At 42.1% G+C, this 21,603-nt stretch overlaps 1 protein-coding gene across 1 annotated transcript in view; it reads left to right on the top strand.

Annotated features, from left to right (window-relative positions):
• Positions 1–21,603, top strand: part of UTP20 (UTP20 small subunit processome component) — a 105,598-nt gene that overhangs the window by 37,809 nt on the left and 46,186 nt on the right. The window contains exons 22-28 of the mRNA XM_075551102.1: positions 141–323; positions 3,522–3,612; positions 6,123–6,208; positions 6,909–7,034; positions 8,295–8,461; positions 13,196–13,404; positions 21,258–21,401. Of these exons, the coding sequence (XP_075407217.1) occupies positions 141–323; positions 3,522–3,612; positions 6,123–6,208; positions 6,909–7,034; positions 8,295–8,461; positions 13,196–13,404; positions 21,258–21,401 (1,006 nt within the window). The remainder of the gene's footprint in view (positions 1–140; positions 324–3,521; positions 3,613–6,122; positions 6,209–6,908; positions 7,035–8,294; positions 8,462–13,195; positions 13,405–21,257; positions 21,402–21,603) is intronic.

The raw sequence follows: 21,603 nt of genomic DNA, 5'->3' as shown, positions 1-21,603 counted from the left end.
AGAACGGTGATCTCTAAGAGGCTTGACTCTAGTGCTTCTGTTGCCTCTGCAGCACGGGGACCTGTGAGCCTCGAGCTCATAAACAGAACCAGGACGCTGCAGGTTAACACTCACCCTGCCTCGTATCCCTCTCGCTGCAGCAATGAGTACTACCCAGCAGATCTGCAGGTTGCTCCAGCCCAAGATCTGCAAAGAAAAGGCAAGAGAGGCATGGCAGAGGACCCAGAAGAGGAACCAGCTGCCCGAGATGATGAGGAATCAGAAGAAGAAGTCCCCCGAGATGAGCCTACGCAGAGAAAGAAGACAAGACGAGCTGCTGCCAAGTAAGTTCAACAGTGGTCAGCATCTGCAGGGCGCCATTGTTTCTAGAAGGAACGGAGAGATGGCTTATGGCGGCATCCGTGAGAGAGTCTTACTGAGGGCGAACAACTCCGACGAGGATGTCAGGAAGAGCTGAGTGATTGCGTTGCTTGCTTGTTACTGGCTTTCTTCCCCGCCCCACCCCACCCCGCTCACCGATTAGCTACCTACCGAAGGTTAGAGCTGCAGGGACTCTCGGGCCCTGGAGTGCTTCAGTGGCCTTTGTGAACTTTGTCAGTGGCTTTCCCAGCCCTGGGGTGTTAGGGTGTGTGCTTGGAAACGCATAATGGAACATCTCTTCTCGTATAAATGAGCGTGTCAGCACTTCTCTTCTGCCGTTTGGCTTGTCTCCTGTTTACTCTGTCCTGGGTTATTCATTTGCCTATATCGTTAGAAACCTTTAAAAAAAAGCAATCAAGCATTCATACTTTACATTAACTTACTTAAAGGGTGTCTGTCTGGAGGTCTCAAACATCTGTGGATTGATGATAATGGGTTATTTTGACACTTTAGGTCATGATGTGCTCTGCCCATTTCTGAAGTGCTGTCCATGCGCCATTTACTCATTGATCCATTCCACAGCTGTACTGAGGACCTCCGCACTCCGTGCTGGGCCCCAAAGACAAATAGTGCCCAGTGTGCTGAGAGAGAGAGAGAGAGAGAGAGAGAGAGAGAGAGAGAGAGAGAGAGAGAGAGATTTTAAAAGATTTGGGACCCCGTGCATTGACTTGAGGCAGAAACAGTGGGCAAGACAAGATGGCACAGGACCAGGCAATGTTTCCTGCTCTCGCCAAGACCTCCAGGAGTTGGAATTGACTCAACAGCACTAACAACCACCAAGGGTGCACAGGGGAGAGAAGGGTAGGGGGAATACTGAACTCTACCAACAGGACTCAGGTGGAGGGCACCTTTGAAGCTGAAGAATGAGAGTTGCGGGCAGTTGGGTGGGAAAGGGCTTGCCAGCTCACGGAAATAGTGTCTGAAGCACAAGGTCAAGAAAACTCCGGACCAAGTTTCACAAATGGGGATCCTTTTCTCTGTCTTTATCTTCTCACAGCTCAGCATTTTGCCCCCTCCTGCTTTCCCCCCGGCGGAGGTCGTGGGTTTTTCCTTCTTGATATCTTCCCGTGTAATTCCAGGGCAAAGATTAGCCCTCAGTACATGTGTATTGAATCAATGAATAAGCCAGTTAGCCTCTCGTCCCTCTTACTTTCCCACTTCTGGACCTTGGCTCATGCCCCTCTCTGTGTGAGCAGTGGCCATGCCTTATCTGTGCCAGGCGAAATTTTCTTCATCTTTTGAGACCGTTTCAGCCCTGCTGCTTCAGCAAAGCATTCCTTTCCCTTAAGTAGATGTTGTCTTCCCCAACCTTTATGATAGCCGTACCTGGATCTGACCCTGGCCTTGCCTTGGAGATTGCTTGCGTATAAATCTCCCAGAGAAATCAGACTCTTTCAGGATAGTGCCCGTGAGTATGCTGATAACCATCACACATGTCTCAGTATAGTCATAAGGCAAAGTATGTAATCCTTTTTGGAACAGGCAAATATTTACCAAGAGTGTACAAATTAGCTCCTGTTCTCTGTAGTTCTTTAAAAGTCGTGCACACATCCAAACCCCAACCCACTGCTACAAGGTCGCTCCTAGTTCACAGTGACAGAGGAGAGCGTCCCTCATCGGGGGCTCCCGGGCTGTCATCTGACTGGAAGCAGACGGCCCCATCTGTTCCCACAGCGAGGCTGGCGGGTTCAAAGTGCCAAGTGTTCAGTTAGCTGCCACTCACTTCGCCATGTACCGCCTGAGGCACCTCTGGAGCACACAGAAGGCCTTTACGAGTTGTTGAGGAAAGGCTAAGAGGTTCTGACAGGAAAAAATGCAAGTTTATTGGTGAAACTGCAGGGTTCTTTGATATCTGCTTGTCAGAGAGATGTCAAATAAATAATTTAAAATACTCTCCTCTTTACCTCCCTGTCTCTGGGCTCTAAAAATGTCATATTTTCCAGCTTAATTTCTCTGCATTAACTACTAAGAATTTCACATAATTGCTTTGTTCTTATTAAGAGCAGAGCTAACTCTGAGGAGCAGAGCTGTTACAACATGGATTCCCTCATTAAATCCTCACAACAAAGCTCAAAGTCCTCACTTGTATCAAGATGAGGAAACAATGCCGGGACCTGAGTGTTCGTCACTGTCTCCATGGTCACACAGTTGAGAATGACAGTCATGCTGTACAGCCTGGTCCCTACTCTTCTCCCCTCCCCTCCCCTCTCCTTGAAACAGTAAACACTCTCTCCAAATCAAAAGAATGGATCAATTCAGAGGGTTTTTGCAAGTTCAAATACATCTTACAGATTACACACAGATAGAAAACCCATTTCCCAGAGTACTTAAGCCTTGAAGAGTCTGGATTTTGAAGTCATGTGCATAGCTGCTGTTGAGACTCTCTCCTCGGTGTGTTTAGTAGACAGTGAATGGCCCCTGAGGCATTGCTGACTTCACAGTCATTTTGGAGCTAAGGGACATCGCTCTCTCGCCGTTGTTCTTGGTCGCAAGAGCCACCGTCACCCAAACTTGGACCGCCGTTGTCTGACGTGTCTGGGTGGCAAAGGTCAGGGCAAACCTATCCAACCACCTTTCTGCCTACTTCAGAGAATCCAGACCAGGAATGTTTTCAAAAGCCATCTGCATTCCCTTTTGGGTGTAAGCTTTGGGCTGCTAACGGCAAGGTCAGTGGTTCAAAACCACCAGCTGCTCCCCAGGAGAAGGTTGAGTCCCTCTGCTCCCATAAAGTTTTATACCCCCAGAAACCTTATGTCAGGTCACTATACGTAGGACCCAACTCAGTGGCAGTGGGTTGTGTTTTGCTGTTTTGATTACTCTCTACTTTTGTTTTATTGTAAACTAAAGCACATCCTGAGAGGTTTCTCTGGAGGTGGGGAGTACAGATTTCAGGCAGAGGCTTGCCAACATTTGCCATTCTGCAGAATAACTACCTAATGGCAAACAATTAAAACCTGTTAGGCTAGCTAGACAACGAGCCGTGGTGAACGTGTTTGGATAACTTGTCAGATAGATTAGAGTTGGTATGTCATCTCATCTTGTGAAAATAACCTCTGCTCTTTCATTCTGTAACAGCCTCTTTGTGTTTTATTTTTGTTTAGGCAGTTAATTGCTCATTTACAAGTTTTTGCTAAGTTTTCAAATCCACGGGCCTTGTATCTGGAATCCAAATTATATGAGTTGTATCTTCAGGTAAGTAAAACACATTCTTGGCATGACAATTCTTTGTGACTTTTCTGTCATTTTCTTTGTCACCGTAACTTTTTAGATATCTCAGTTCACTGAGTTCATGGCGTCAACTAATTGTAATAGAGGGCCCATGTGTACATTTTAGGTACCAAAATTTCTTTTAGTAATAGACATATAACACATTAGCATGGAAAACAGTTTTACGCAGGACTATTGTCGTTGATTTAAAAAGTATTCTGACATGGAAAAATAATAATTCATAAATTATCAAAGGTTAATGAGGGAGAGAGGGGGGAAATGAGCTGATACCAAGGGCTCAAGTAGAAAGTGTTTTGAGCATGATGATGGCAACAACTGTACAGATGTGCTTGACACAATGGATGGTTGTATGGATTGCGATAGGAGTTGAATGAGGCCCCCATAAAATGAATTGAAAAAAGTATTCTGGGTGGCTGAGCATTGGTTGACTGCATTAGCAGCAAGTGTCCCATTAATATCAGGTTGTTTCCAGCTCATAGCAGCTGTTTAGGAAGTAAGTGCCGCTCATCCCCACCTTCTTTAAGTTCCCATTATTCTAGCCCTTTATTTCCATCTATAGGAGTCTTGGTGGCGTGCTGGTTACGTGTGGTGCTGCTAATCGCTAAAGCCAACAGTTTAGAAACCACCAATCGCTCCGCTTTCTACCACCGTCCCCAGTTATGATCCCAGAAACCCACAAGTGCAGCTCTACTCTGACCTCTTAGGTCGCTATGAGTTGTAATCGACCTGATGGCAGTGAGTTTGGTTTGGGTATCATCAGTGTCTTTGAAAATCTGAGCTTTGTTTTTTCTTTGGAGGTTAGAAACTTTACATAGAAGCTTAGATGTGTCGTAATACATACATGCACGTAAAAATACACAAAGCATGAAAGGGTTACAGTTAGGTAAACCTAAACAACTCCGCTTCAAATGAACAACTGATAGGTGTGATGGTACTCATGCTGAAGGAGAGCACATTGCAGACCTGGCCTCATAGATGACACTGTGGGCTGCTGGTCACAGGTCAGCAGTTCAGCCCCACCAGCCCATGCATGGGAAATGGGGAGCTTTTCTGCTCCCATAGGGTGCCAGCCTCGGAAACTCCCGGGGCCAGTTATACTCTGCCCTCTAGGGCCCCAGGCATCTGAGTGGACTTAACAGTAGGGAGTTTTGTATTGGTAGGCTTGGCCTACAAAGAAGTCGGCGTCTGTGTGGTAACAAGTCAGAGTCATAATAGCTGGCACACATGTGCAGCTCAGTTACCGTATGTTATTAAAATTGCCCACTCTTCTATTGACTCCCAACACCTACTTCATTGTAGACCAGGCCACAGCAGTATTTTGATTAGTAAATCATAACATTGAGCATCTGTCACTGAACAGCCTAGAATGCTAACATTATCAAATTACACGCTGCAATTTGGTTTGTGGTGTATGTTACTAATGATATAGTATTTTTTTTTAAAGCCAGATAGTTGTTAAGTGCGGTTTGTCATAACTCAGAGACATCATTAGTCAGGGATTTCCTGTATAGCAAAGAATTAATTATCTCAACCTTCTCGAAGGGAAGGGAGCTCTACAGGTGTAGTGGTTTCTCATTGGGCTACTGACTGCAAGGTCAGCAGTTTGAAACCACCAGTCACTCCCTGGGAGAAAGGAGAGGGTTTTTACATCCCTAAACAGTTACATTCTTGGGAACTTACAAGAGCAGTTCTACCCTGTCCTATGGGGTCCCCGCTATAAGTTGGCATCAACTCCATGGCAGTCAGAGAGCTTGGCCTCAAAGGGAATAGGAATTGTGTTGAGAGCTGTTGGCCACCTTCCTTCCTAGTTCAGTCTGCCTTCATGGTGGGTGTAAAGTTCCAAGACCTAAATTGTTGAATGAAAGCAGAATCATAATGAGAATCTGTTGCAGGCACAGTGTGTGACCTTAAATTCCAGAAAGATTGTAGAAATAACGTCATGTCAGGAACAGAGTAAATATTGGATAGCATTTAAAACCTCTTAGGTGGATAAAATTTTCATTTCCTATTGGATGTTCTTGAGAATAAACTTCCATTATTTCAGCAGATTTTGTGTTATGTTCTGCCAATAACTCTATTACATACATTGTTTATAAAGCCAGAACGCAAAAGTCCTGAGAGGTCTCTCAACCAAGTCTTTCCTGGCATTTTATTGGCTGTTTGATGCCTTCACCATATTGGAAGAGCTCAGTGGTTCATATCGACACCCACAGGGAGATTTGGCTGTGGTTAGAAGGCTGGGGGGGCCGGCGGGTCTGGCCTGTGCAATACAGGCAGCAAGAGTTTTCCCTTCATTTGTCTATTTGTGTCTAGTCTGTTCATCCTCCCGTCACACCTGGACAATAGAAGGGCATTGTCAGGTGCAGCACATAGATTTGAGGAAATCCAATTTAGCAAGTGAGCAAGAGTAATTCACTTGTCATCCTACATATGTATATGACTGTATTAATTTGTCTATAAACTGTCATTCTTAGTTGTTGCTACACCAAGATCAAACGGTCCAAAAGATCACTCTGGATTGCCTAATGACATATAAGCACCCGCATATCCTCCCTTACAGGTAAGCCATTTGAAACTAACGATATTTCTTTGACTAGTTTTTTCTTACCACATGAGAGCCCCCCCTAAAATACATTTTTGAAGGTCTAGGAAATTTACGTCCTTCCTAAGGTAACACTAATTCCAGAAAAGAAATGAAACTAGAAGTATACTTATTTATTAAAACTGGTTCTCTATAGATAATAAAGTAGAGAAGATAACATTAGATGAAAAATATGTTTTGAGGTTATATTATTTCATGCTCCTTTTAATAAAAGACCATACCATTTTAGTTGCTTAGGGAACCATAATTACACTCTTAAGAACTGAAGAAAGTTCTTGTAAACACTTTTTAAATAGCTGAAGTGTTGACTTAGATTAATCCCTCATAGCCTCTTTGACCTTATAAAGTTGGAAAGCCTGTCATTTTAAAAACATTTTTATGAGCATTTATCTTTACCAATGTCAACCACTATATGGACTAGGCCCTGGGAGGTGGCACTGGAATAACCCAGGGGTGCTACAAAAATAGGTTTGAGCAGGCTCCTGTGCTAGACTGTAAAAACCTGTCATTGCTAGGGCAGTGCTAAGTACTCTTTTTTAAGCCAGGTAAGTTTGGAAACCTACAAACTACCTTTTTAAACATAGTCTATTCTTGACGAATTTTTCTCAAGCGCTGTTAATTATTGAATGTTGATTTATGTTATATTCTCTTTTTAAAGAGAAAATTTGCAAAGATTGCTCGAAGACAGAAGCTTTAAGGAAGAAATAGTGCATTTCAGCATTTCAGAAGATAACACAGTCGTGAAAACAGCTCATCGAGCAGATCTGTTCCCTATTCTGATGAGGTATTTGTCTCATTTCAAAGTACTCGTTTTGAAAAGCAGTTGGGAATGTAGAATTATGATTCTTTTAGAATATTTCATTGTACACTTTCTTTATAGATTTTTTTAAATCTTATTTTAGGATTTTTGTTGTTTACACATAGAAATGTCTTTCCATGGTTTTATTTGAATAATAATCATAATTAAATTGAAAATTTCTTTGTGTCACTGTTCAGTAATGGTAAAAGTAATTTAATCCAGTTTCTAAATATCATGTGTTATTTAATATTACATTCTTTACTATAAGTGATGGAACACACCAATGATCCATCAGTTATCCTCTTGTCTGTGACCATTGACCTACATATATGTAATAGATTTTACTAATAAATCTTCCTTGTATTTCTGGAATAACCCATAATAGTTTTAATGTTGTTTCAATACACTGCTATGTTTTACAAGCAAAATTAAGAGCATTATTTTTTATCATTGATTTGTTTCAGTGTCACGATAATGCCAGCTTTCTAAACGAAAAGGGATAGTTACTTTCTCTCAACTACAAAACTTTATGACTGGAAATTATGTTTTCCATGAAAGCCTTAAAAATTCTGTAAAGTTTTTTAAAAATCTGTAAAACTCTTAAGTTTTCATGATTTTTAAGTTCTGTTTCTTGTGTGATATTTGTATTTTTTAGAAAATCACTCATTTAATTGCAAACTTTCTATTCTGTTTTGCTTTTATTTGCTGTATTTTTTTTCTGCCTATACTTGTATTTTCTAATTTCATGTCATTTAAATTTTTATGTTCATATTTTCCTTTTCCCTTGGTTAGACTTCCCTTTGGCCTGCAGGTTTTACTGATATTTTTCTCACACCAAGCACCACCTTTGGCTTTATGCAAACCATTACTTTTCCCCCAGGATATTGATTTCAAGCCTTTGTCTGTACTTTTTCTTTCTCCGCTTCCTTTGCCTTTCTTTTTTTACTTCTTACTGATATTTTTCTGAACCTAGAAGTTAAATATTTAATTTCTAATTTCATTCCTCCTGGTTGCTAATAAATCCATTTTATATCTCTTCAGTTGCTGTTCTTACCTTTTTTTTTTTTTTCTCCCACGGGTGGTGGTGGTGGTGGTGGAGGTGGTGATGGTGGTGATGGTGGTGGAGGTGGTGGTGGAGGTGGTGGTGGTGGTGGTGGTCTGTTCTTACCTTTTAGAAAAACAAAAAACCTAATATTGTGTTATAGAATTAATGTGTAAAAACATAACATTTTTCTGCCCATGTAGAATTTTGTACGGTCGAATGAAGAACAAAACTGGGACTAAAACTCAGGGAAAATCTGCTTCAGGCACTCGCATGTCCATTGTTCTGAGGTTCCTCGCTGGGACCCAGCCAGAAGAGATCCAGATATTCTTAGACCTGCTCTTTGAACCTGTGAAACACTTCCAGAATGGTAACTTATCAACTACCACCCACTGTGTAGTGTGTCTTAATCTCTGAGCCGCCTCAGGCTAAGTTCCCCATGCTCCTCAACCCCTTTCTAACTGGCCTGCAGTTCCCAACTTCAGTGGCAGTCTTGCTACTGAAGTACAATGCATTTGACTTGAATGGAATTGGGCGAAGCTCACAGATAATCTTGAGTGTTGTTGATATCCATGTATTAGCCCCTGATTATAAAATGTGTGCTTTGTGTAGGCAATTTGAAAAATGAATACTTTCCCCTATACAAACAAGAATTTATTCTATGAAATCTCAAGAGTTGGGAAAAATTAATCTTCCTTATTTTAACACTAATTCATTCATTGAGTAATGATTATTGAACGTCCAGACGCTGCTAAGTTGAAAACAGAAAGTGAGATAACATTTTTCGCCCAGCTCCTGTATTAGTCTGTCTGTAGGGCGACCTATGTGTTGCTGTGATGCTGGAAGCGAGGCTGTCAATATTTCCAGCCTCCAAGAAGGACTCCCAGAGGTAAATCTCAACCGTATTTCCAGACTGAAACCTGGGAAGAAGGGCCTGGCAGTCTACTCCAGGAAAAGCTGTCCAGTGAAAACCTTCTGAAGGCCATGAATCCAACACTGTCAGAGACGGTGCTGAAGGAGCACCCCGAGGCGGGAAAGCACTAAACGTATGACTAGGGAGGAGCTGCGTCCTCTACAAAGTAGAAGTGGCCTTACGAACTTTCGTTTGCTGGTGTGACAGGGCTCAAAATGAGAAGAAACAGGTACAAAGCTTCCATTAGTAACTGGGTCATGGAATATACAACATGAATCTAGGAAAATTGAAAGTTATCCAAAGTAAAATTCTAGGCATTAGCTGAAATGGACTTATATTGGCCATTTTTAGTTAGATAATCATATGATCTACCATGCCATGAATGACAAATTCAAGAGGAAGTACATCAAATCCATTGACAAAAGAATCTTTCAGAGACCTAGAGCAAGATGGCATACCAGGCAGACATGCTACATAGACCCTCTACAGCAAAGATATGAGAAGCCAGATGAAACAAACATAGTCACAAGCTTCGAAGGAAAGGCGAGAGAAGTGGATTAAATACTAACTAGGAGAAAATATGGGTGAATTGTCGGTTGGCCTGGCAAAACACGCCTCCCTGAACTTTTGCAAGCATCTGGCATTCAGCACTCTGATAATCAGCTCTGCTAGTTCAGGGCCATCGTGAGTGCCCTTAACAGTGGCTAACAGCAATAAAAGATGTGGTCCTCCCTGTTCCCCACATCTTCCTGATGACCAGAGTGGTGGCCAGCTCCCACCCTCACCCACCGAAAACCCGGTGACACCTACCCTCCCTTGCACAGCCTTTGCCCTGCCTGAGATCTCACCCTCCTAGGTCAAGCACCTGGTACACCACCTGCACGTCTGGAGATGCGTATGCTCTTCAACATGACAACAGAAAACTCAAGCTGCCTGTCACCACCCATCCTGAGTAGACAAGAACTCCTTACATAACTAGCTGCCACCCTCTAGGTCTGAAAGAGTTTCATTCATCTGAGCCTGAACCAGCTAATTCAGCATCAGTTTTCTGACCCCAGACGTCAGCTAGGCCAGCCGGAACTCCATCTAAGCCAGGCTTCCCATCCCTTCCTTTCTCCCCTAAGTCCCCAGCCCCCTGTGAGCTTCTCGCTGGGTTCTGCACTTTTCCTGGTTTTCTTTGCTTTTACTACCTTTATTGTTTATTCTTTTCTTTCTTTGCTTTTCTTTTTCTTCTTCCGTTTCTTAGTTTTCTTCCCCTTGTTTCTTTTTTTCTGTACTATTCACAGTTTTCTCCTTCACTAGTTTTAATTACTTTTTCTTTTTCTCTTCATTTGTTTTCCTTTTTTGTTATCAAATGCTTTTCTGGTCTCTCTCTCTCCCCCCCCACCCCCCACTCCTCCCACTCCTACACTACCCAGTCATTGATAGATGGCAAACTATAAGGTAAGATAGGAACCGAACTCAGCCCAAACTGCTTTGATCTGTGCTCTATGAACAGCAAACAAATGTGCACATATATTCTCTTCCGTACCCACCAGGAGACAAGCGGTGAGTGCTTAAGGTCTCACCAACATGTCATCATCAATTAACTGTAAATACAACAGCACTGCAGTGTCTCGGAGATAACGGACCTTTTCAGTTCACATGAAGAAACAGGACACTGGCTCAAACAGGTGATTAAAATACAGAGCAGAAGATTCTCCTCAGGACGAAATGGCAGTGGAACTACCTGATAAGATTTTGAAAGAGTGGTATTTAGATTACTAAATTGTATTGAAAGATGGACTAAACCAAGGAAAATACAGGGAAAAAATTAGAAAAATTCCGGAACACACTAGAAGAATAAACTGACTGATTACATGAAAACTCAAAAGCCATGTAGAAACAGAAAATAGAAATATAGATTAATATAATGCTGAGATTTCAGAAATAAATAGTGCATTGAAAGAGCAAAGGAATAGAATTGAATCAATGGAAGGCTGAATTAGTGAGCTGGAAGACATAGCTCTTGATTCCAATCTCCTTGAGGAACAATCAGAAAATAAAAGCCAAAAAAATTCAAAGAAAGCCTAAGAATCATGTAAGGGTCCATCAAAAGGAATAATTTATGTATTCTCAGAATTCCAGAATAGGAAGAGACAACAAATGCAAAGAGGAAATTATTGAAGAGTTAGTATAAAAGAACTTCCCTAATTTCGGAGACTAGAGAGTATTGCATGCAGGAAGTTCAGCAAGCCAGAAACAGACCCTGAAAGGAAATCACCAAGGCAGGCTAATCACATTTTCTAAAAGCAAAGACAGGAAAGACCCCTGAGTCCACCTGTGGGCGGGGGGGGAGTGGGGAGATGAAAGATGGGCTACAAATGGGAACCAGTAAAAGCAAGCCCAGAATGCTCAGCAGAAACTGCAGGCAAGACGACGGTGGGATATATAAGACTGAAAGAAAACCAGTAGCCAAGCATATACCCAGCAGAATTGTCGCTCAAATCCAACAGTGTAATTAGCGCATTTCCAGATAAACTAAAATTAAAGGGCTTTGTAAAAGCCCAAACGATTTAAGAAATACTAAGGGAAGTTCTGACAGAGAACCAGATCAACCTTACAGAAATAGTAAGAGGAGCTGATGTCAAAGGGCTCAATGAGAAAGATAATTTGCATATAACCCCCTCCCAGGGGGAAAACAACAGAAAAGTTGGTGAAGGAAGACAGTGGCCAGTGTTAGACATGAAAAACAAAAATGTATAAATTATCAAGTGTTCATGAGGGAGAGCAAGTGGGGAAGACGGGGTTATGAGCTGATATCAAGGGTTCCAGTAGAAAAAAGTTTTTTAAATGATGATGACAACATATGTACACATGTGCTTGACACAGTAGATACATGCATGGATTTTGAGAAGAGCTGTAAGAACCCTCAATAAAATGATTTTTAAAAAATAAAGATAATGTTTAGAAATTGTTGATGTCAACAATTGTACACGTCCGCTTGATAATATTGGATGTTTGGATTGTTGCATATAAGAGCCCCCAATAAGATGATTGACTGTTTTTTGAAAAAAGAAAGAGGGGAGTTCTTAGGACAAAGGACAGTAGACAGTAGACTGAGAGTAACACATGTAAAAGCACCGTCCAGAAACCAACCCAGATATAGAAGTGCTCAAAGTGAAACAAACCACAGACTCAACGCAGGGAACCAGCGATATCAGTGTGTCATGAAGGCAATGACAACAGATGGGGGACAGCACGTACAGCACTTTCAAATGGAAGGACGTCAAGTAGCTGTCAAGATTGAACAGGCTGTTTTAAATTTTAGAAGAAACTGACAAATTGCAGGATAGCTTCAAAGAAAATTAACTAATTTTATCAAAATGACAAAGGAAAATCTTGGTGATGATAAAATAATAGTGATGAAGAAAGTGACCGCACCCATGAACAAAATGAACTTGGCACAGAAAATTACATTTGTTCATTGAAACAGTCGCAAAAGGACGGGGATTGGCTGAGATAGGGAGCTTTGGGCTGTTTTTTTATGCGGCTGTTGGGCTCCAAATTCAGTTGGTGAAATAATACCCTGCAAAAGCAGGTGGTGCAGTAAGTAAAGACATTTTTGTAGGGAGGGTGGTAACTGTACATGCCAGTTTCATGGATGGGCTGTTTGGGTCTTAGGAATCAGTAAACTCAAGCAATAACTCTTTAAGTCTTTTAAGTAAATTCTGAAATCCGTGTGACTGTTAATAAGGGAGAATTGTTTATTTGTCAGGGGGGAAAGCTACAAGATAAATAAAACATTTCATGTTCAGCCTCCAATGAGCTTATAATGAATGTAGCAAAACATTTTCTGTGAAAACTACACCTGAGAAAAATGTGAGGAAACTTGGCATTTGGAAGAAAAGACGTTAGTAATGTGATGTTTTGAAGAGTGGAGTAAATAGGGTGAGAACGCAGCAAAGATGCTTGGTTGTCACAAGTTTCTCACTCATATTTACTCCTCAGTTTGCTCGTTCATGCGGGTGGCCAAGCTCACTGAATATTTGCTAAGAGCCAGGAGCTAGTGCATGAGGAGAGTGCACTGTCAGCATTGTAAATACAGCATATTCTGCATTGTTGAGGGAAATTGAAAAATCCCTATCATTGACAGCAGGAGCACGCTCATTTTCTCTTTCCTTATATATGTGCTTGCCTTCGTGTCACTAGGCGAGTGCCACTCTGCGGTCATTCAAGCAGTAGAAGATTTGGATTTGTCAAAGGTTCTTCCTTTGGGTCGGCAGCATGGAATCTTAAATAGCCTTGAAATAGTGTTGAAGAACATCAGTCATCTAATCAGTGCATACTTACCAAAAATTTTGCAGATTCTGCTCTGTATGACTGCCACGGTATCACACATCCTCGACCAACGAGAACAGGTGAGCTGAAACATAGGTGCCCGCAGGCTAATCTCAGTCTGATCCCTTGGGAATTGAACTGGACCTGATTTACTAATTTCCCTCCAGGTTAACAGGAGAAAGGTGAGGCTTTCTATTCTCATACAGAGCTATAGTCTTAAAAGCCCGCGGGGCAGTTCTGCCCTCTCCTAAAGGATTGCTATGAGTCAGCATTGATTCAATGGCAGTGGGTGAGTTTTCCAGGTTAAATCCTTTGAAAACATTTTAAAACAAGCTTCCCTAATATGGGGGATTGTCCTTGTTATAGGTAATTGTGTGTGGCAAATTCTGGAAAGGGGGTAGGAGTGTAGGTTAATTCTGTGTTTTATGGTATTCAGTAGCCAAATCCTTGGCTGCTTGAGCTGATGTTTCTGAAACCCTGATCCCAAGATCCTAGGGGTATGGGCCACCATTCAACTCCCTTTTAACGTAGAATGGATAGAGAATGAATGGCGCAGTGTTACCATCATCTTGCGCTTTTGAGACAGTAACTTCAGAGCTCTTTAAAGGGCAAGGGTGTGGCTACAGTGAATGGAGAGTGTTATGTGATAAGCAGCAAGACTAGGCAAAGCCATCCAGCTGGGCAACTGTGAAGAGGCTTCACCAGGTGGTACTGGGGGAATATTTCTTGAATTATGTCAACAATGTGTAAATACTCTGTTGAGACAAAGTATGTGAATGTAAGTACACTCTCATGCGGTTTAGAGGAACTTAATATCTTTATAGACTGATGGTTTCATAGAGAAAGTGGGACTTGAAGTAAGATCCGTTTCTTAATTTCTACCAATGACTCCCACTCACCTAATGACAAATAGCTAGTTTTTTTGTTTTTTTTTAACAATTTATTGGGCCTCATACAATTCTTATCACAGTTCATACATATACATACATCAATTGTATAAAGCACAAATAGCTAGTTTTAATTTGGCCACAATTCACTTCATTTGATTTATGAATATGCCCAGTGAACTGCCTCTCAGATGTGGTCATTATGCATGAAGATCGCCAGCCAAACCAGCGTGCCACTTTGTTGGCAATTTACACGAATATAAGTCTGCTTTGGAATGAAATAGTAGTCTCTGATCACCAAGATCCAGAGCTTTAGAACACACTCCCCATTTTGGTAGGCACTGCTTTCTTTTTCTCATTCTTTCATTCATTCCTGAAAAAAATATTACTTGAGTTCCTACTCTGTGTCGAACACTACTCTGTGTCCTGCAGATCAGCAGTGGCCCTGACAATTCCTGCCTGTTCATTCAGCAACTACTCCTGAGTGCCCAGTGTGTGCCAGATACTGTCCTTGGTGGGGTTGAGACGCGCAGGACTCAGTGTCATGGGGAGAGAAATAGTAAATGAATACACATGCGTGGAATCCTGTCCACTGGCCGTAAGTTGAAAGAGGAACTTATATTGGTGGGAGCTCTCTTTCTGCAGATTCTCAATGCCACCTCCTCAGCTCAGGGGCATCGATGGGCTCTGCCTCGCCCTTTCTCCTGACACTACGACCTGAACACTTGCCCAGCGGTAAGCCGTGGACGAGGCGGTCTCACCTCGCTGTGTCTCCGCTCTCCGGGATCACTGCCCTCTGCAGCACTGTGTACAATTTTTCCGAAAATGATCTTTGCATATATTTTGTTGTTGTTAGTTGCTGAGCAGAGGTGGGTAGACTGGTCTTAGCTATTCCATGTTGACTGGAAATGAACCCCGCAAAATCTGCCATGCAGGAACAGGCAGGACAGTCCTCAGACAACGACACAAGCTGAGAATACTTTCTGTTCATAACAGAGTAGACAACCAAACTCACTGCCATCGAGTCAAAGCCGACTAGAGGCCAGAGTGGAACTGCCCCCGTGAGTTGCCCAGACTCTTTAAGGGAGTAGAAAGCCCAATCATGGAGAAAGCTGGTGGTTTCAAACTGCTGACCCTGCGGGTTGCAGCCCAGTGCCTGACCACAATGCTATCAGGACTCCTTGAGTAGACAGCCAGAGAGGTGGAAACAACAGTGCCATCAAGCCAGTTCCCCGCCACGGCAACCCCGTGTATGTCTGAATAGAACTCTGCTGCACAGGATTATCAGTGACTGGTTTTAGAGGTTTATTCCCAGGCCTTTCTCAAGGTACCGCTGGGTGGACTAGAATTTCCAATCATTCACTTAACATCTCTAAGAGAATTGCTATCATTAAGTCAATTCTGATTCACAACGACCCTATGGAACAGGGTAGAAGTAACCCATAGGTTTCCGAGGTTGTACATTTTTACAAGAGTAGAAAACCTCGTTTTTCTTCTGTAGGGGCTGGTGGAGTTGACCAGCCAGCTCACAGCCCACTACCTCGCCGGGGCTCCTTATGGCTTCACTGTGGAGCCAAATTTTCCCTAGGATAAAGGCTGCTATGGTTCTACCCTTTTTCCCCCAAGTAAATACTCTGTATCCCAAAACAAAGCTTTATGTGATTTAAGTGAACAGAGTAAGGTTAAGCAGTCAAATGATGGGAGGGGGGAAAAATGACCCATAATTAGAAGAAAAATCAATAGAAACAGACCCAGAAATAGCACAGATGATAGATAAAAATGCTTTAAAAGCTATTGTAAATATACTCCTTGTGATCAGAATAGTGTAAACAATGTTTAGAGAGACATAGGAAATACAAAATATTTTAATGAAGTGATGTGGTAGCAGCAGGCAGTGGAGAGATGCAGCTTTTACCAGGTCAGGGTCCTCTCGGCGGAGGTGCTAATTGAGTTGAGCGTGCATCTACCCTCTGAATTTTGTTTAACCCAGAAGTTACTCAGTAGCACAGTCTTACTCCCAGGGCAGTAATCACTAACTCAAAAGATCATTTATATAATTTCACAGTTCATTAGTGAGTGAGGTGTCAAGCTTGCTGACAGTAGGAGCTGTTTTTTTGGTCTTTTTTTAATTCCTAAGTAAGTTCAAGGAATTCTGTGAGGCGCTGTCATGAATTATTGCACAATTATATTGCTTAAGTGAGTTAAAGTTCTACACGTATGTGTTTGAACCAAGTTGTCCATTGACTTTTCCTCTCTTTTTTTCCTTTTTAGAAAACCATTTTATTGGGAATTAATACAGATACAATATCATTCCATACTTCAGTCACATCAAGCAGTATTGTACAATTGCTATGACAATCAGTTTCAAAACATTATTTTCCTTCCTGAATTCAGTGACTTCAGCCTCCTTTTACATGCCCCCCAACATCACTGTACACCACTCCCACCCCCAGTAAACCCTTATTCTATTTGCTTTTTTTGCCCCCCTCTGTATTTCATAGCATTGATTGACCCTGAGATAGGTATAGTGAAGATTGATGCTGCTTTTGCTGTTGTATGTTTATGTGTTGTGTTTTTTGGTACATGTGAATAAGATGAAGGAGCCCTAGCGGCACAGTGGTTAAGGCACTCTGGTGAACCAAAAAGGTGTAGTAGAGTGCTTCCCTAAAACAGCCACCTTGAAAGCCTTCGGAGGTCGTTTTACTCTGCCTGATGAGGTGGCATCTACTCGATGGCAGTGGATTTAGTTAGTTAGTTTTAAACAACAAGTGCGTATGGTAGATTCACAAATGGTAACTCCTCTAGGAAGTAAAAACGGAAACCAAGCTCACGCCATCGAGGCAATGCTGACTCATAGTGACCCCCCTGTGGCTCTCCTAGACCGTAACTATTGACAGGTGTAGAAATCCCAGTCTGTCTCCTGGGGAGCTGCTGGTGGTGGTTTGGAACTGCCTACCTTGTGGATCACAGCTCAGCACATAATCACTACACCAGGCTTCCTCCTAGGAGGTCAAGCTTGCTACAGTTACCCATTTCCAGAGATTTTCTCCAGTTTACTCACCAGCCATAACCTGGGCAGCTGGCACTGGACTATAAAAATGAAATGTGTAGAGCCTTCCAGAATGGACAGTGAGTGGTCAGAGAGTGTGGTCTTTGATCTCGTGTTTGGTGTTGGACATTTGCTTGCAGGGTTCATGATACCTTGTTCCCAGAGACCAGATAATAATCATGGTCTGTCATTAGAGGATGCAGCTGAGAATGCCATGCTGCCAGTAGAAGTGAAGTCCAGTGGAATGGCCTGCAGCAATGTCACCTTGTGCTAGCCTGTCATTTCTGCCCTCTTTGCAACTGTATAATGAGGTTAACTAGCTAACAAGTCAGTGCTAGGAAGTCGATATGAGTCTGCGGGCTAACATGATTCCTCCGGCTGCCATGATAAAATTGTGGCATCCTTGTTCATATTTCTTTGCATTGGAAATGCCCTGTTTCTGATTCTAAGAATCCTATTTTCATGACAAGTCACTGGATTCCTACTGGCTTTCTTCGCAGTGTCTCAGCTGGGAAACTTGCTACTCGCTCTCTGTATTAGAGAATTTGTGTTCTCTTCATTAATTTGAAGTGGGTTTTAGATTTTAATGGAGTTAATAAAGGTCAGATGTAAAAACCTTTTTTATAATTCTCAAACAGGCGCATATATATATAATCATGTGCAAAAATAAATCGCCAAGTTTATTAATCTGCCCCAAACCAAACGAAACCCACTGCCATCAAGTGACCTTATATTGGGTGTCTAAACAGTAAAACTTTATAGGAGCAGACAGCCTCATCATTCTACTAAGATATTAATAGGGCTGGGGGAGAGCAAGGGACTTCATCTTCGCTCCATTTGTAACATTACAAACACAAGACCTATGCCTCTTCATCCTTTAAGGTCCTGTGGAAGCTTTGTCCTTACGTTTACAGGAACCCCTCACCTAGCAACTCGCTCTAGTACTTTATCGATCACATAATTTTAGACATTTTCCTTCAGGTAGATTTTTAGACATTTCCCTTCAATCAGGTGAGAGCAGGACTGACATTGAACCTATTGATGGGGAATTAATAAATGATTTCATAACTCAGAGGGAAGGAAATGTCAGAAGTGGCATATCTGCAGATTTTTTTCAAAGTATGCTACTAATTCAGATGCCCCATTTATGCATGTGCACCCAAACACAGACTTCTATTTCTTATCCCACTTTGAACTACAGGTAATCTCTGGGTTATGAATGTGTTTCCTTCCTAATTCCATCTTGGAATTTGGATTGATATATATGCCAGAAGAATTAAGTACAATTCTAACAATGTATCTAACATCAGTTAAATATTTTTCTCAGTATATTTGTACCTTTCTATGCATCCAAAAACAAAAGTCACTATCAAATCTATTCTGACTCAGTGGCCTTTCAGGGTTTCCAAGTCTGTAAATATTTACAATCAGCTGGTGGGTTCCGTCTGCCAACCTTGTGATTTCTAGTGCCACCAGAGCTCATAGTGACATTAAAGAAATACTTCTGGATCATAGATTCCCAAATTTATTTGGCCTACTTCCCCCTTTTCAAGGGGAAAAAAAATTACCCATACCCACAGGCATGTAGAAACTTTGGTGCCGTAGCCCATGATCCAAGATAAAGTATAGGGATCTTCTTTTGCAGCCCCGATCTGCATGCCCCAGGGGTCCGTAGTGCCTACTTTGGAAATCTCTGCACTAAAACATTTTTTCAAACTTTCCATGTTACTTTATTCAGGTTGCCAGCTTCATTATAGTTCCATTTTTAAAGAAAAAGTATTCATTTTTATTATTATTTTTATTATCATTAGTTGGGATTTGACACATATATAATTCCATATTTCAATCCCATCGAGTAGAATTGTACAATTGCTGACAGTTTTAACTGTTCATGTCCGATTTCTGCCTTTATTCTTCTGTGTGCCTCTCTCCCAAGCACTCTGTTTAGTGACCTCTTTCTTCCCCTCCTCATTGTTAGACAGGGGGAGCTCTCCAGCGGCTTATTTCCTTTGTAGTTCCACAAATGAATCTCAGACTCCCACTGTCGTCCATCGCCGTCTGCACACTGGGTTCTCACAAGACTGACATTTTGATACTGGTCACAGGTTGTACATTGTATATACCTCCAGTTTTTAATATAATAGGTTTTACAGGAATCAATCCATAACTAGAGGTGGTAAGTTGAATGGCCGTAACCCAGGGATTGTCTGTATATATGTTAAGATCTTTCTGTGCCTTAATTAAAAGTCTTGGAGTCACTGTGAGCTACACTTTGGACTGCTAATGTAAAGGTTGGTGGTTCAAATCCATCTGCTCAATTGAAGATGAGGCTGTCTGTTTTCTTTCTTTTTTTTTTTCCACAAGAGAAAAGCTTGTAGTTAGTTCAGGGATCGTTTGCTGGCCCTTAGGAGGTTTTCCAGTCCAGTCTGTTGGGGCACCACGCCCTGGCCCCAAAGTCCACTTTCAGCATTCCCTGGGGACCTTGCTGCTCCATTCCCTTGCTGTTCCTCTGCACTCCCCAGTGATTTGCCTTGGTGTGGTAGGATCAGGTCAGGTGCAATTCCCACACTGTGTCTCCGGTGCTGTCCCCTGTATCGCCCTTAGTCACTGATTGGCATCATTTCTCATAGTGGGGCCAGCCATGTTGATCTCTCTGTGGACTGGCTGCTCTACTCAGGAACATCATCCTCACGGCCTGGTGGGCCAGGCTGTGCTCCACTCTCTCTTCCTGCCCCTTCATCTTCTCCCATGTGCTCTGATCAGATATGTTCATCTCCCGGAGCTGCAGAGTCAATGTCGTCCTTTGAAGCAAATTCTTTTCGGGGAGGGGCAGGAATCCACTTAATTTATGGTGCTGGGGCCAGCCTCCCAGACCTCTCCACTGGTTCCCTCCTCCACGCCGGGATATTGCATTCACACCTTGCGACACTGGGTTGAAGTCTGGTCCCACTTTCCCTGTGGAGATATAAACAATACCCTCCCCTTGGGTGGATTAGTGCCCCATGACCCCACTACCCTTTTCTTCCTTGTATTCATCCTTTTGTTTTCCTTTCCCCACCTCCTCCACCAGTTTTCATAAAGATTTAGTGTAAGAAACAAATTTAAACAACAATAATATGTAATTAAATAGCAGTAATAATATATAATTGCTCAATTATTCATGAGGATGTGGGGTTGGGGAGAGGAAAGAAAATGTTTGGAAATGTTGATGGCAACATGTACAAGTGTGCGTAAGACAATCGAAGGATGGATTGCCATAGAATTTGTAAGAGCCCCCCAATAAAATGATTAATAATAAGATTTAGTCTTGGAAACCCTAGGCTTGCTCTGAGTTGGAATTGATTCAATGGCAGTGGTTTGAGTTTGCGATTCATTAAATGTGAGTTAAAATTGGCTCCATGATAGATTTTGGCTTTCAGTTAATTCTATTAACTGCATAAATTATTCCTCTGTGTGGAAAAATCTTAAGTAATTTTGTCTAGGCTGGTTTGAACGAGAATGGAAGTGAGTTGCATTTTGAATGAAGGCGTTATATAAGCATGGGTGCACATGTGTGTCTTTCTCCCCAATTCTACACCATTGCAAAGGCAAAAGGTTTTATTTTCGTTCGAATCTTTTCTGAGGAAAGAACAGGACTTTATCTGATTAGTTGACAGTTACTTGAATAACGATGTGAAATAATGTGGAGTGTAATAATGTGAAATAATGTGGAGCTGCTCCAACTGTGGGCTAGCTTTTTCCTGAGGGCACTCTGCTGTGACTGCTAGACATTGACAGTGAGAAACCTCACATTTCATTACGCACACCCCCACCCCAAGTCTCCACTCTCCTTGCTGAAGGAGAAAAGCCAGAGTTCTCTAGAAAACCAGAGCCAGTGTCAACAGATTTAATCCAAGACATTCCCATCAGGTTCCTAGGCAGCTGAACAAGAGTGCTCCCTGAGAAGGGAGGGGCAGTAAATGGTATGTTTTTTGAGTACAAGATCTTTGTTTTCTAGATACAACTGAGGTTTGTTAATCCACTCAAAAATTTAAGACGTCTTGGGATCAAAATGGTGACTGAGATCTTTTTGGACTGGGAGTCCTATCCATTCAGAACAGAGGAAATTGACGCTGTGTTTCATGGTGCTGTTTGGCCCCAGGTAAGCCGTGCTCTCTGTGTTCTTTCTGCTCAGATACCTTCAGCTTCTTGAATATTGCTTTAGTCTTCATTTTTGCTTTTCCACCACAACTAAGTGGACCACTCAGACACGACTCTTCATCTTTTCTTTTACATCAAACTCCCTTTATTTCTGGAAATTTTAGAAGATCTGTTTACTCCTGTTGTTAGTGTTAGATACTGTT

This window comes from Tenrec ecaudatus, chromosome 6 (genome assembly GCF_050624435.1).
Source record: "Tenrec ecaudatus isolate mTenEca1 chromosome 6, mTenEca1.hap1, whole genome shotgun sequence".
NCBI classification, from domain to species: Eukaryota; Metazoa; Chordata; class Mammalia; order Afrosoricida; family Tenrecidae; genus Tenrec; species Tenrec ecaudatus.
Note: the sequence above shows the minus strand (reverse complement) of the source record. Positions and strands in the feature narration are given on the sequence as shown.